This window comes from Setaria italica, chromosome II (genome assembly GCF_000263155.2).
Source record: "Setaria italica strain Yugu1 chromosome II, Setaria_italica_v2.0, whole genome shotgun sequence".
Classification (NCBI taxonomy): domain Eukaryota; kingdom Viridiplantae; phylum Streptophyta; class Magnoliopsida; order Poales; family Poaceae; genus Setaria; species Setaria italica.
In genome coordinates, this window is record NC_028451.1 from 44,090,320 (window position 1) to 44,103,191 (window position 12,872).

A 12,872-nucleotide genomic window follows, 5' to 3' on the forward strand; every position below is an offset into this window, starting at 1 on the left:
TCCCATCTGTGCAATTAGTTTTGTAATTAGACTATGTTTAATACTCCTAATTAGTATCAAATATTCGATGTGACAGGTGCTAAAATTTAGCACGATGTTCCCAAACACCCCTGCCATTTTTGGTGAGTTTCATGTCGATAAAAAAAGAAGAGAGAAAGACCGCTAGTACTACCATTTTTGCCGTTGTCAGCAGCCCTGCCGGCACGACAGCAGTCAGCAGCCCTGCCGGCACGACAGCAGTCAGCAGCCATAGGATAACACGCGCACGGCTCTCGTCACCCGCCTCACTCCCTCCCTGCCCATCACCAATGGCGACGGGTGGCTGAAAAAACCGGAGTCCAAGGCTCCCCAAACCTCCCTGGCCCCTGCCCCCATGCCCATGGCTTCCCTCGCCGCCCCTCCTCTCCCATCCCGCGCCCCTAGCTTCCTCGCCGCCCCCGCCATCCACAGCGGGCGGCCTCCGCGCCTGGTCGGGCCGGTGCGGTCCGCGTCCCCACTCCTCTCCTCCGCCTCCGCAGGCTGCTTCCCCCGCGCCCCTCGCGCGCCCTGCAGCGCCGCCCGCGAACGCCGCCGCGACTCCGTGCGGGTAAGACCGCCGATTCCCGTCTCTAGCTCAATGCAATGTCCTGCCGCGGCGCTCGTGATTTGTGCTGCTGCGCATGCGGCAACCGAGTGTGTGGAGCGGAGAGATCATATGGAAATTTAGGTTGTAAATGTAGCAATCAATTGTGCTGAAAAAGTGGACCTGGCTGGCAGGATTGGCTTTCTAAATTTCTCCTAACCTTGGTTCTAGATTAGAAGCACCTTGAGACTGCAAAACATGGATGCCAACCAATTTGTCCAGTTACTTGGACAGTGCAAATACAGATGCGAAATGCAAATCAACTGGTTCAGTCAGCCATAGTTGGACAGAAAAAAATGCTAGTCAGCCATACTTGGTAGAAGTTTAATCTAGTTTGTGGTACACTTTAGAAATTCCTAGTTTGCATATATTAGTTCGTTATTTCCCTAATAATTTCCTCAGCAGTCTGGTCATTACTTTGACTGCACTACTGAAATTGTGCTAAACTGTTACAACATGGAGAACCCAAAACGCCTTAGTAACTACCTAATCCAATTTGGAATTTTGCATTAAGCTCTTGGGCTAATTGGGTGACTATCACCTGTATAATGGATATGATTACTCTTGCTCTGTGTTGTGTTGCTTAATAGCAGTTTTCATGATAAATATGAAGATGAGCTCATCATTGTAACTACTCAGACATCGGTGTATTTACCACAGTAAACTATGTGTGTCTTGTTGTATAGTATCACCACATTGATCAAACCTGGTCCCTTGTACAGACATTCTCTCAAGCTGATGCTGCTGGACCAGCTCCTTTATCAAAGACTCTGTCAGACCTCAAGGATTCCTGCTGGAGATTTCTGAGGCCACACACAATTCGAGGAACTGCTTTGGGATCCATGTATTATTTTACTGTTTTCATTAGTATCTTTTGTTGGTTTATGTGGCTCTCTTTGGGTTTCATCAACTTGCTTGAGACTAGATGCTTTGTTGTTTGCTGTTGCTTTTGTATCCATGTGAAGTTCTATTTTTCTAATGTTGGATTTGTGTTGGTAATTAGGTTGTAATTTTTCCTTTGGTACTGATTGAGTTGATGACTTGATGCAGAGCTTTGGTTGCTAGAGCCTTGATAGAGAATTCCCACCTGATAAATTGGTGGTTATTATTTAAAGCATTCTATGGGCTTGTAGCGTTAATCTGTGGCAATGGTTACATAGTTGGGATCAATCAGATCTATGATGTTGCTATTGACAAGTATGTACAATCCTTCCATGGCTTGGCTTACTTTTAGTACCTAAAATTCAGGTGCTATTATGAGTTACTATTGTTAGTGAAATATTTCGAACAATCGTTTATTGTATATCCGAAATTTCTGATTTTATGCTATTGAACAGGGTAAATAAGCCATACCTACCCATTGCTGCCGGCGATCTGTCAGTTGAGTCAGCTTGGTTGTTGGTAATATTATTCGCAGCTGCAGGCTTTTCAATTGTCCTGTCGAACTTTGGACCATTCATTACCTCTCTATACTGCCTTGGCCTATTTCTTGGAACTATATATTCCGTTCCACCATTCAGACTGAAGAGATATCCGGTTGCTGCTTTTCTTATCATTGCAACGGTACTTGGGCCCCTCCTCTCTCTGTTTTTACTTTCATAGCACCACTGAAATTTTTGTTTGTTTTCTATGTTTTAGTCATGCTAAACATAATTTGTATCAAAGTGTTGTTTGTTAGATTATATGCTTGGTAAAACAAAACTTAATGCAAAAAGGGAAATATCTCAGAAATTAGTATAGACTCTTACAGTAGTTGCTTACTCCAACAGAACATCTAACTCTTTCAATTCAAAGCTCCTAGGGCTGACCGGCTGACAAAGCTGTTAGATACGTCCATGTACCTTGTAATGGAACTATGCTTTTTATTCGACATCCTTAAGAAGGTGGCAGCGGTATCAAACCTTTTTGTCAAGTATTAACCAAGCATGAGTTGGAGCTAACAGTACTAAGATCAAATAGTCAGGGTTACCTTCACATGCTTGTGCATGTTAATTTTGTTTCATGATCTCGGGGGTTCCTTATGGGAAGGGAAGATTAGCTGAGTGTTGAGAACTCAAATGTCGAGGATATATATTTGTTGGAAAAGAGAAATAGTACTGTGACTAGCAACTCACCTCTTCCATTAGTCTTGTAATGGCTTTAAAAAGGTACCTTGCAAGACTTTCTCCAAAATAACTAAATACTGCAATCTTGCCTCAACTTTTGATCTGTTTATTTGCTAGAAAATTTACTTGCCAAGGTAATTCCATTCTTTCTTTACAACTCATACATGATACAGATTCAGAACTTCTTAATTTCTCTCCATTTATTCTGCATGACCTTGTTTTCTAGATTTCATGTTTACAAATACTTCATACATATGAATATCTTTTTTGGCAAGAGGAACCCACCTTTCAAAATTTTCATTAGGTTCGCGGTTTCCTTCTCAACTTTGGTGTGTACTATGCTACTAGGGCTGCACTAGGTCTTACATTCCAATGGAGGTAAATAGTCACTGGGAACTGTTCTTGCATTCAGCATTATATGTAGACATTCCATACATCTTACCTGATAGAAGTGGTAAAAGTTCTGTTCCTTCTCATTGCAGACGAACATTCAGAGATGACATGATGTCTAACGCCATATGATATCTTTCTATCTGCAGCTCTCCTGTTGCATTCATTACATGCTTCGTGACACTATTTGCTCTGGTCATTGCTATAACCAAAGATCTCCCTGATGTTGAAGGGGATCGCAAGTGAGTTTCTAATTTTACATTGTCCTGTAGTTTTGTCAGCACCTTTTCTTTCTCTAGTGAAAGGTGATTCCAATTTGTTGGTTGATTTTAGGCATCAGTGGTATTGGTAGGTACAAAAAGACTCTGTTAGCAGTTAAAGAAAAACACTATATAAATAATTATCTTTGTCTAGGTGCATGAATTTTAGTGCACATGCATATCTACACATTGTTATCGAGGGTCATTACAATCTGCATACCAGCACCCAAATCAATAGGTCAAAGCACCTAGTTATGAACACGAAGTTGTAAAGCAGACAATGATATTTTGAACCTGCAACGTTTGTGTTACATTTCTCGAAGTTATGCCATGTGGCCTGAGCCAGATGGCCTGAGGGTGGAGCAAGGATCTTAACCTGAGAGAATATGCCTAAAATAAGCAAGTGAGTATAGGATATAAAAAGATTGAAACTTGCATATATTGCACTGCGTGTGATCTGGAATTCGAAGCTAAACTTTGACAGTTTGACTTAGTTTCACTTACGATTGATTAACAGCAGGCAGCAATCTGAGGCTCTGCCAATTACATTAAGCTTTTGAAAAGAAATGTCAATGGTTGAATAGCTGACATTCAACTTATAATGTTTTCCCCCACCAGGTACCAGATATCAACTTTGGCAACAAAGCTTGGTGTCAGAAACATTGCCTTCCTTGGGTCTGGTTTGTTGGTAGCAAATTACATTGCTGCTATTGTTGTAGCTTTTCTCATGCCTCAGGTAATCTTACTGCTACTTTTGACCTCCCATTTAGCTTCTTTTCCCCTTCCGGCTAGAGAGACACAAACACAAGAATTGCTGTACTAATATGCATTTTACTGGCATCATTTACAGTACCTTGTTTTTGTATATCACTAATTCAATTCCAGTAGATGCTTAGATGATAGAAATACAAATAAGACAATTATACTACTACTTTACTTGAGGCTTTTTTTTCCTCGAACTACGCAGGAGAGCTGCGTCATTGCATTAAGGTAGAAGAAAATACACGGGTTTGGGTAGTCCCTACCCAGGTACAAGAACACCTACACACCCCACACCACAGCAGCAACTATATTAAGGCTGCACCAGATCTAGGATGAGGCGACCATAAACCTACAGAGCCTAAACTCCCAGGGGTGGCGACCTGGACACTAGCTCTTGAAGCTTGGAAGCCCCAGCCATGCACCATAGGCCGCCCTCATTGCTTATAGCCCTAAGGACCTCCTGAGTTTTTGGCCTAACCTTTTCGAACACACAATCATTTCCGTGTTTCCAAATCTCCCAGGCGACCAGAATTATCAGTGAATTAAGGCCCTTACGCATATCCTTAGGTACAGCCAAAAATGTTTTCCTCCACCATCCAAAGAAGCGGGTCTCGGGAGATTCAGGGGCTAGATGTATCAGACCCAGGTGTTGGAAAATCAGAACCCAAACCTGGCGGGAGAAAACACAGCCGACCAGTAAGTGATGGATCGTCTCCGGAGCTTGGTCACAGAATGGGCAGGCCTCCGGATGAGGCAGACCTCGTTTAGCCAGGCTATCAGCAGTCAACACCTGTTGTGAAACACTAACCAAATGAAGAACTTGCAACGCAGAGGAGCCCAGCTTTTCCAAATCCTCCTCGAAGGCCCAATCCTGACAGATCCCTCGAAGAAAGCTGCATATGCAGATTTACTGCTATATGACCCAGATTGACTCAATTTCCATTTATATTGATCTGGAGTATCTTGTTGCAAGACAACGTTCTCCACAATATCCCAAATCTGAAGGTACTCGTACAAAACCTGAACTGTAAGAGCTCCCTTGATGTCACCCACCCAGCGGCGGTTTTGGAGCGCTTGAGCAACAGTCCTTCTTTTGGTCAATCTTTTAGGAACCATGCTGAACAGATTGGGAGCAATTTCAACCAATGTATGACCATCCAACCAGTGATCTGTCCAGAACAAGATTTCCTCCCCATTACCAACTATTGCATCCACGGCAACATTAAAAAGGGCCTGAGTGTTTTGGGAGGCTTGAATTGAGAGACCAGCCCATGGCCTGGAAGGGTCAGTCTTTTCTGCCCGGAGCCAGCAGGCCCTTAATGCGCAGCCAAGTAATTCCAGATTAAGAATTCCAAGTCCTCCATATTTTATAGGCCTTTGCACCTTTTCCCATGCTACCAGACAATTACCACCATTGGCCTGTTCCTGTCCTTTCCACAAGAAGCCCCTTCTTTTTTTGTCTATAGCCTTGAAAACCCATTTTGGGAGGTCCATGGCTATCATATGGTAAATGGGAGCAGCGGTCAAAACCACTTTCACCAATACCAGTCGCCCGGCTCTGTTCAACAGGGAAGCTTTCCATCCTGGAAGATAATCAGCCACCTTATCCACTAAAGGCAGCAGCACCTCTTTGGTTGGTTTGCCAATTGTGAGTGGAAGTCCAAGGTAGGTACAGGGGAATGCCTTGATAGAACAAGAGAGAACACCAGCTGTGAGAGCCAGCTCTTCATCAGAGCAGTTGATAGGAGACACTGAGCTTTTTGCTAAATTGGTTCAAAGTCCCGAGGCATGTCCAAACAGATCAAGAAGGTGTCTGACTGTGTTTAGATCCAAACTGTCAGGTCTCAAGAAAATAACAGCGTCATCAGCATAGAATGAAACCCGATGCCGGGCTTGCTGAAAAGCAAGAGGTTGAAGCAAAGCCTCCCTAGATGCATACTCAATCATTGAATTCAAGACATCCATTACCAACAGGAACAACATGGGGGAGAGAGGATCCCCTTGTCTAAGGCCCCGGTGGTGGAATATGTATTCCCCTGGTCCTCCATTCACTAGAATCTGAGTGGATGATGTGGATAGGATCAGGCAAATGAGATTACACCATCGCTGTCCAAAACCCACATGGCGAAGGATTTCCAATAGAAACGACCAGGAGACAGAATCGAAAGCCTTAGAGATGTCCAACTTGAGCAGGATATGAGCTTCCTTTTTCTTATGCAAACACTTCACCATCTGTTGTACTAGCATAAAGTTATCATGGATATTCCTCCCTCTGATGAAAGCACTTTGATTTGTAGAAATCAGTGAGGGGAGAAATGGAGCCAAACGATTTGCCAAGATCTTGGTGACCAACTTAGCAAAGCTATGAATTAGGCTAATAGGCTGAAAATCCTTCACCTCTAGTGCATCCATCTTCTTAGGCAGCAGTGTAATGAAGGCCGAGTTGAGCAGTCTGAACTTGAAGACATGGCCTCGTGAATAGCATCCAAGGCCATCAACAAGTCTCCTTCGATGATACTCCAGCATGTTTTGTAGAAGCGCCCAGTAAACCCATCAGGCCCAGGGGCCTTGTCCAAAGGCAAATCCTTTATGGTAGCCCATACTTCTTCAGAGAATGGCGCATCCAGACTTGACAGATCATGATGCTGGATGCCAATTTCATCCAGATTAATTGTATATTCCCTCTCATCTGCACTGCCAAGAATACTTTCATAAAATTCCAACACTGCTTCCTGTTTATCCTTCTGTGATACGACCACCTGTTCCCCAACATGCAGCTTTGGGATGTAATTCTTCTTTTTTCTGAATCTAGCCTGCTGATGGAAGAAGGCAGTACTAGCATCCCCCTCCTGGAGGTACAGAATTCTGGAACGTAGCCTGGCAATGGTCCGTTCCAGAGAGGCCAAACCAAGACAGTGAAGCTTGAGTTTCTTGCACAGCCATTCCTCTCCATCAGATAGGTCCCTAGACTCCCTCTCAATTTCCAAATGGTGGAGGACCTCCTTAGCCATCCCAAGTTGGACTTTGATATTCCCAATCTTCCGCTGTCCCCACTTTTGGAGACCCTTACTGAGGCGCTGCAGCTTCAGAAAAAGACGCTCAATGGCGCAATTTGAAGGTACAGGAGCCTCCCAATTTTGCTTGACAGCATCCAAGAAACCCGGGACTTTGGTCCAGAAACTTTCAAAGTGGAAACGACGCTTTCCATTAGTGCTTATCTTCAATCCAAGAATTAGAGGGGCAGTGGTCAGAAACTCCGGCCGTTGAACTCTGTAGGACTGAATCTGGGAAGATACTCTCCCAGCCCAAACAACAGAAAGCACGGTCTAATCTAACCAGAGTAGGAGACCTTCTCTCATTCGACCAAGTGTATTTACGACCCATAAGCGGTATCTCTTTTACCTCAGCCGCATCCAAGAAGCGTCTGAATCTCCCCATCATAGCCCTATCCAGGTTTGCATTGTTCTTGTCAGCAGCCTGGTAAATCAGGTTGAAGTCCCCGCCACAAGCCAAGGCCCATTGCATAGTGCTCGAATATTTCTAAGTTCCTGCAAGAATAACACCTTCTCATCATCACCTTGTGGCCCATATATGCCAGTGAACCACCAATTGCGACCTTCCTGTTCCGAGAATAACACAGAAGCCGAGTAGGTGTCCACCCTGGAAGCCATTGCGTGACAAACATTACTCTTCCATGCAATCGGAACCCCTCCTCTGGTGCCATTGGTTGGGAGTGCTATGAATTTGTCATAAGCAGTGCCAAACACCGAGAAGAACAGATGTTGAGACATGTTGGCGACCTTAGTTTCTTGCAAACAAACAATATCAGCATTGCTGGAAAAAATGACCTCTCACAGAATTCCGACGATCCTTCTGATTCAGGCCTCGTGCATTCCATATCAGTATAGCAGCAGGATTCATTTCAACAAATTAACTATCGACCTGAGATAGGACCAGAGTCTCACAAGACTGTAAGAACATCAGCAGATCGCACCTGCTCTCCATCCCCAACTGTCCAGCCAAAGATGGCAGCAATAACCGATACATGGGATTCAGATAGCAAAGGATTGTAGAGCTTACAGTATCTGTCCTGCGCTTCCGGCTCGATGACTTCCCTTTCGCTAAAGCCTAGTTGCCTCATCACCCTCTTCTGAGCATCTGTTACCATAGGCCCTGGTGAACAAGGCCCTGCACCAGCGACCCGACAGCTGCGCCGAGGCAACTTCCTCCGGCGCTTCTGAATCATTGGCAGAGGGAGAAGTGATTCAACAGGCTTGCACACCTTGTTGAGCTTCTGGATTGGTGAAGGCGGCCTGATTCCCTGAGAATTGGCATCCGTTGTATGTGTATCCACTGATTTGACTCTGCGCCGCTGCCAAGAGTACACCCTTAGGGGGGCAGATGAGACCTCACTGACCTGAAACTGCGCTGTGGCCGGGGCATCGTCTGGTGTCAGAGAAGGAGCAGAGGGTGCCGCTGGACACTCCAATTCCTCACCCTGGGAGCCACCGACGGTGAGCCCTACCGCTGACGGGAAGAGCACTGGGAGTGAGGTGTGCGCCGCTGGGCTGGCCGACCCGTCCTCCAGGGAGTTACCACCGACGAGTTGAGGTGTGGGCGCCACCGCACTCGCAGGCTCCTCAACCTGGGCCCCGCTGCCAACGGGAGCAGCAGTGGGCGCCGGCGAGTTCGCCTGCTTGTGCGCCTCGGAGTCATTGTCGGCGGGACAGGGCGCGGCCAATGCTCCCCCAACGGCCTCTCGATCCTTGGTCTCCTCGGGTGGCGGACCCTCAAGCTTGTCGTTTGGAGTCACCATGCCGCACGAGGAACGAACAAGCCCCAGCCTTGAATGTGCTGGGGGGCATGTCACCTAGGGAACTCCGGACGTCGCTTGCCCCGGGTGCTCCACCGGCGAGCCTCGCCGCTGCCGCCAGTGCCTACAACGGCGACCATGTTGGTGGTCAGCCGAAGGCGGGAGTGGGGGGAGGGGGCATCAGCCAATGGTATCTAACCAGAAGCCAAGCATGCAACCTCCACTGGATAGAGGAGAGTCCGCTTCCCCTCCTGATGATCAGCTCCAGCTATTGGAGGTTCCAAGATTTCCAACTCCGTGCCCGAAGAACATTCCGCCGATCCGCCGTATCTGGGTGCAAACCACCAACCCGGCAGAACTCATTGAGCAGCTGATTTGCCGTCACTAGGTCCCAGGCGTGAGCGGGGATGCCGCGAAGTTCAACCTCGACTGGAACAGGAAGTGCCACCACGGTGGAGTGGAGGAAACGGAACTAGCGCATGATGTGCAGGCGATGAACTTGAGATATGATCGGTCTCCCTCCATTGTAAACCCGTGCAGCCATCTTAGCATTGGGCATAGTCATCAAGAAGCTAGCAGCGCCAAAACGATGAAAGACGATCTCCTCTTCTTCCAACCCAAAACGTTGGACGAGCGAATTCCTGAACACTGTCACCACCAGGGCACGCGAGAGCTCTTACTCCCGTTGCATCATAGAAATTGTGCGATCAATGATCTGTCGAACTCGTACCGCCGGGACTTGCTCCTCATCGTTGGTTGCCGAGCGGGGAACATCTCCGGCAACCTCCTCATCGGGGGAGGTGTCTGAGACATTGGATGACGGTTGCCCAGCCCCAGCCTCCGCACGTCGCCCATGGCTTTGGCGCCGTCTAGTTGCACCTGATGCAGCTCCGGTCTCCTGGAGGGTCTCCATGGAACTCACAAGGATAGCAGCTGCCGCCGCCAGGGACCTCACCGGCCGCCAGACCTTACTGTGAACCAGGGCTAATTCCGGGCGCGGAGCCGAGGGTCGCCGCCGGCAGTCGTAAGAATGGTGGCCGAATGCCTAGCAGTGGAAGCACCTTGGCGGCGAGCGGCATCCAACAGCCCAGTGCTCCGTTGAGAAGCAATTGAAACACCTGCCTCGGAGGTCCGAAGGGACCATGCGACGAGGCCGGTGAGAGACACGCAGACGCGCGCAGCGAGAACGTCGGCTCTCCACCGTCCACCACCCTTCTGCGTCAGATCCACGACGAGCGCCTCTAGATGGAGCCTCCTGCGACTGGGCCCTCACGACGCGAGACGGGAGCGCCTCCAGCGACGCGATGCGAGGATAGGGGTTCTCCAGTGACGAGGCTGGCGAGATCACCTGAGAAACGAAGTCTCCGGTGCGTCGCTGAACTGCCGCCGGAGAAGAACCCTTGATAAGAGCTTCCTTGAATGATATGAATGAGACGCCGGAGTCCACCGAAGAAGGCGAACCATCCAGCCACCGCTGGGCCTTGGATCATCCAGTAGCCGCCCCAAGCTTGACTGTCGGACGACGAGCAGGAGGAGAGCTTCCCGATGCTAGAGAAGGAAGAGCTGGCCTGGGGGAGGGCCTAGCCGGAGGGGTGGCCGCTGTGCCCGGAGTAGGCGACGACGTGGGGCTAGGGGTAGGGGAGGCGTCGGGAAGGAGAGGGGGAGGGGGGGGGGGGAGAACTAGAGCCATCTTTCCTCAAGCTCAGTTGCCTCACTATATCTTGAGGCTTTTTGATGATGATGATTGCAGGTGTAGTCATGCACTCGCATGTAAAGTTTAAACTCTTCTTTTTCCCCCTCTACTTCATGAAACATGTTCAGTCAATATGGCCTCTATCCCATTGTGCCACTTCTCCATGGTTATTCTTACACATTCTTTTATATAATTCCTCAGCTTGGTTTATTTTTTTCGTCGTTTATATTTATGCTGTAAAATTCATTTGTAAGATTTGTCACAATTATTTTGTACAACTTTTTGTTCAATATGCTGAATAGTCTTGAAGAATAGTTTTATATTTCTGAAGCATATAAGCATGCAGATTCTTTACCTGAAGGATTGCTCATTTGCTCAACATTGTGCATGGTTTAACATAGGTTGTTTTACCTCACCCCTTTTGCATTGATATGTTCTAATTTGCAGGCTTTTAGGCGCGCTGTCATGGTTCCTGTGCATGTTGCCCTTGCAGCTGGTTTAATTTTCCAGGTAAACATGTCGAGTGTCATGAACTTACCAGCCGGGAACGTGGAACGTGGCCACGTTCAGTGTTTTAAAGGTGTCGCCTAGGCGTTCAGGCGGACCCAGCTCGCCTTGGGAAACCGGTCCGCCTTGTCGCTTGCCTAGGCGATAAAGCGTGCAAAGATTTCCAAGGTCGCCTTATCGCCTTTAAAACACTAGCCACGTTCCTCGTTCCGGGAACAATTTAGTGTAAAAACCTTTCATAAGTATCGTACCACGTTCCTGTTCCCATCGTTCCAGGAACATGGTTGCTAAGGTCATGAATGATTGATCCTACAGCTTTTATATTATTAACTATTCGATGCAAAGCTATGTGATATTAATGAATTGGACTAATCAGTGTTGTTACCTTGCTTCTGTGGCACGTGTGTTTTAGTTCTGACTTGTTTATTCTTTACCATGATTTCAGACGTGGGTTCTGGAGCAAGCGAAGTACACTAAGGTGAAGCTTTCAACTTCCACTTTTCACAGTTAAAAGTGTATAGAAAAACTATTCAGAAAAGTAGACTTCAGTAACTGAAATTGCTAACAAAAGCTTATTGCATGTGAGTTTGCATGTGCTTTGTTCAGACTAGTTGCTGTGCTTTATTTCTAATGCAATTTAATCTAAAAGGACTAATATCTTTAAAGAAGAAACATGACCTTTCAGTGCCTTAGATATGGAAGTACGTCTAACCTAAGTAAAAAGAGCTTTCAAGCTTCCATGCAGCATGTTTCCCATGAATTATCTATGTTATTGCTTTTGGATGAGATGCCACAATAGATGTTATAATCATTAGTTTTTACTTGCATTGTGTATTTTGTTAACCTTTTTCTTTGTGGAAGATCACTTGCAAAAGTAATTGTGATATCTGATGGGGCAATAACGTACGACAAAAGGATGAATTTTCGTTTAGTGACCACATGCACCTCATTTCTGATATAGAAGTTTTTGCCTTCATCTGTTTTGCAGGATGCTATTTCGCAGTACTACCGGTTCATTTGGAATCTCTTCTACGCTGAATATATCCTCTTCCCGTTAATATAGATTTAGAGCCTAGAGGTAACCTTTTCTATTAGCATTCGATCCTACTTTTAAAGTCCCTTTACTTCCAAAATTTATTTGCATATAAAATTTGTCAGATCTGGTACTTCAGCCTGGTCTACAGCCAAAATGATGGGAGTAACTGATATAAAACGTGATTGTTGTGCATATCTTGTACGGGAACAACAAAGCTGCAGTGTTACAAGGATCCTGAAGTAGATGCTGAAGACTTTGTTGGAGCCACGGAAGCAGGCTTTGGTAACAATTCAACAGAGTCCCGTTCTGTAGGGCCTTGTTTGGGAGGGCTTGAGCATAGAGGACTGAAGTTGATGGAAGCTCAGGCTCTGGCCCCAAACAGGTGGTGGTGGAACGGCCAAGCCAAGCTCGTTTCTTGTCACTCGAGGTTAAGCTAGTATGCGAGACATATTGACGGCGTGCCCTCTCACGAAAACTGGCTAGGGACCATTAGTCCATTGGTATCATACGCTTGGCTTACTGAGTTACTGCGTATATATTTCTTGAGCTTCAGCTGAAACTGTTGTATAGTAGGAACCACTGTCTTTTCCACCGTTCTGGACGACTGAAACTTCCTCCATGTGTATGCCTGTAAGCTGTAACTTGGCTCGCACAAAGCTTTATGCTACAGAACTTGCTGCATCA

The 12,872-nt window shown here is 46.7% G+C and overlaps 1 protein-coding gene across 3 annotated transcripts; it reads left to right on the forward strand.

The window, feature by feature from the left end:
- The first annotated feature begins 239 nt into the window (after window positions 1–239).
- On the forward strand, window positions 240–12,872 carry LOC101756828 (probable homogentisate phytyltransferase 2, chloroplastic). 3 transcript variants are annotated; one of them, XM_004958060.3, is made up of 11 exons: window positions 240–586; window positions 1,345–1,466; window positions 1,673–1,819; window positions 1,960–2,185; window positions 3,032–3,105; window positions 3,267–3,359; window positions 3,996–4,113; window positions 11,093–11,155; window positions 11,598–11,630; window positions 12,141–12,230; window positions 12,311–12,872. In XM_004958060.3, the coding sequence occupies exons 1-10, from the start codon at window positions 374–376 to the stop codon at window positions 12,213–12,215; spliced, it is 1,164 nt and encodes a 387-aa protein (XP_004958117.1). In that variant the 5' UTR covers window positions 240–373; the 3' UTR covers window positions 12,216–12,230; window positions 12,311–12,872. The 3 variants fall into 3 exon arrangements, with proteins under 3 accessions (XP_004958117.1, XP_004958119.1, XP_004958118.1); XM_004958062.3 differs by having other exon boundaries at window positions 12,404–12,872; XM_004958061.3 differs by having other exon boundaries at window positions 12,410–12,872.

Bases quoted from the DNA above. Each gene is read 5' to 3' on its own strand.
- LOC101756828 (XM_004958060.3), top strand. From the start codon at position 374: ATGCCCATGGCTTCCCTCGCCGCCCCTCCTCTCCCATCCCGCGCCCCT. The intron at 587-1,344 runs GTAAGACCGCCG...TCCCTTGTACAG, and splicing joins GCCGCCGCGACTCCGTGCGG to ACATTCTCTCAAGCTGATGC. The intron at 1,467-1,672 runs GTATTATTTTAC...GACTTGATGCAG, and splicing joins GGAACTGCTTTGGGATCCAT to AGCTTTGGTTGCTAGAGCCT.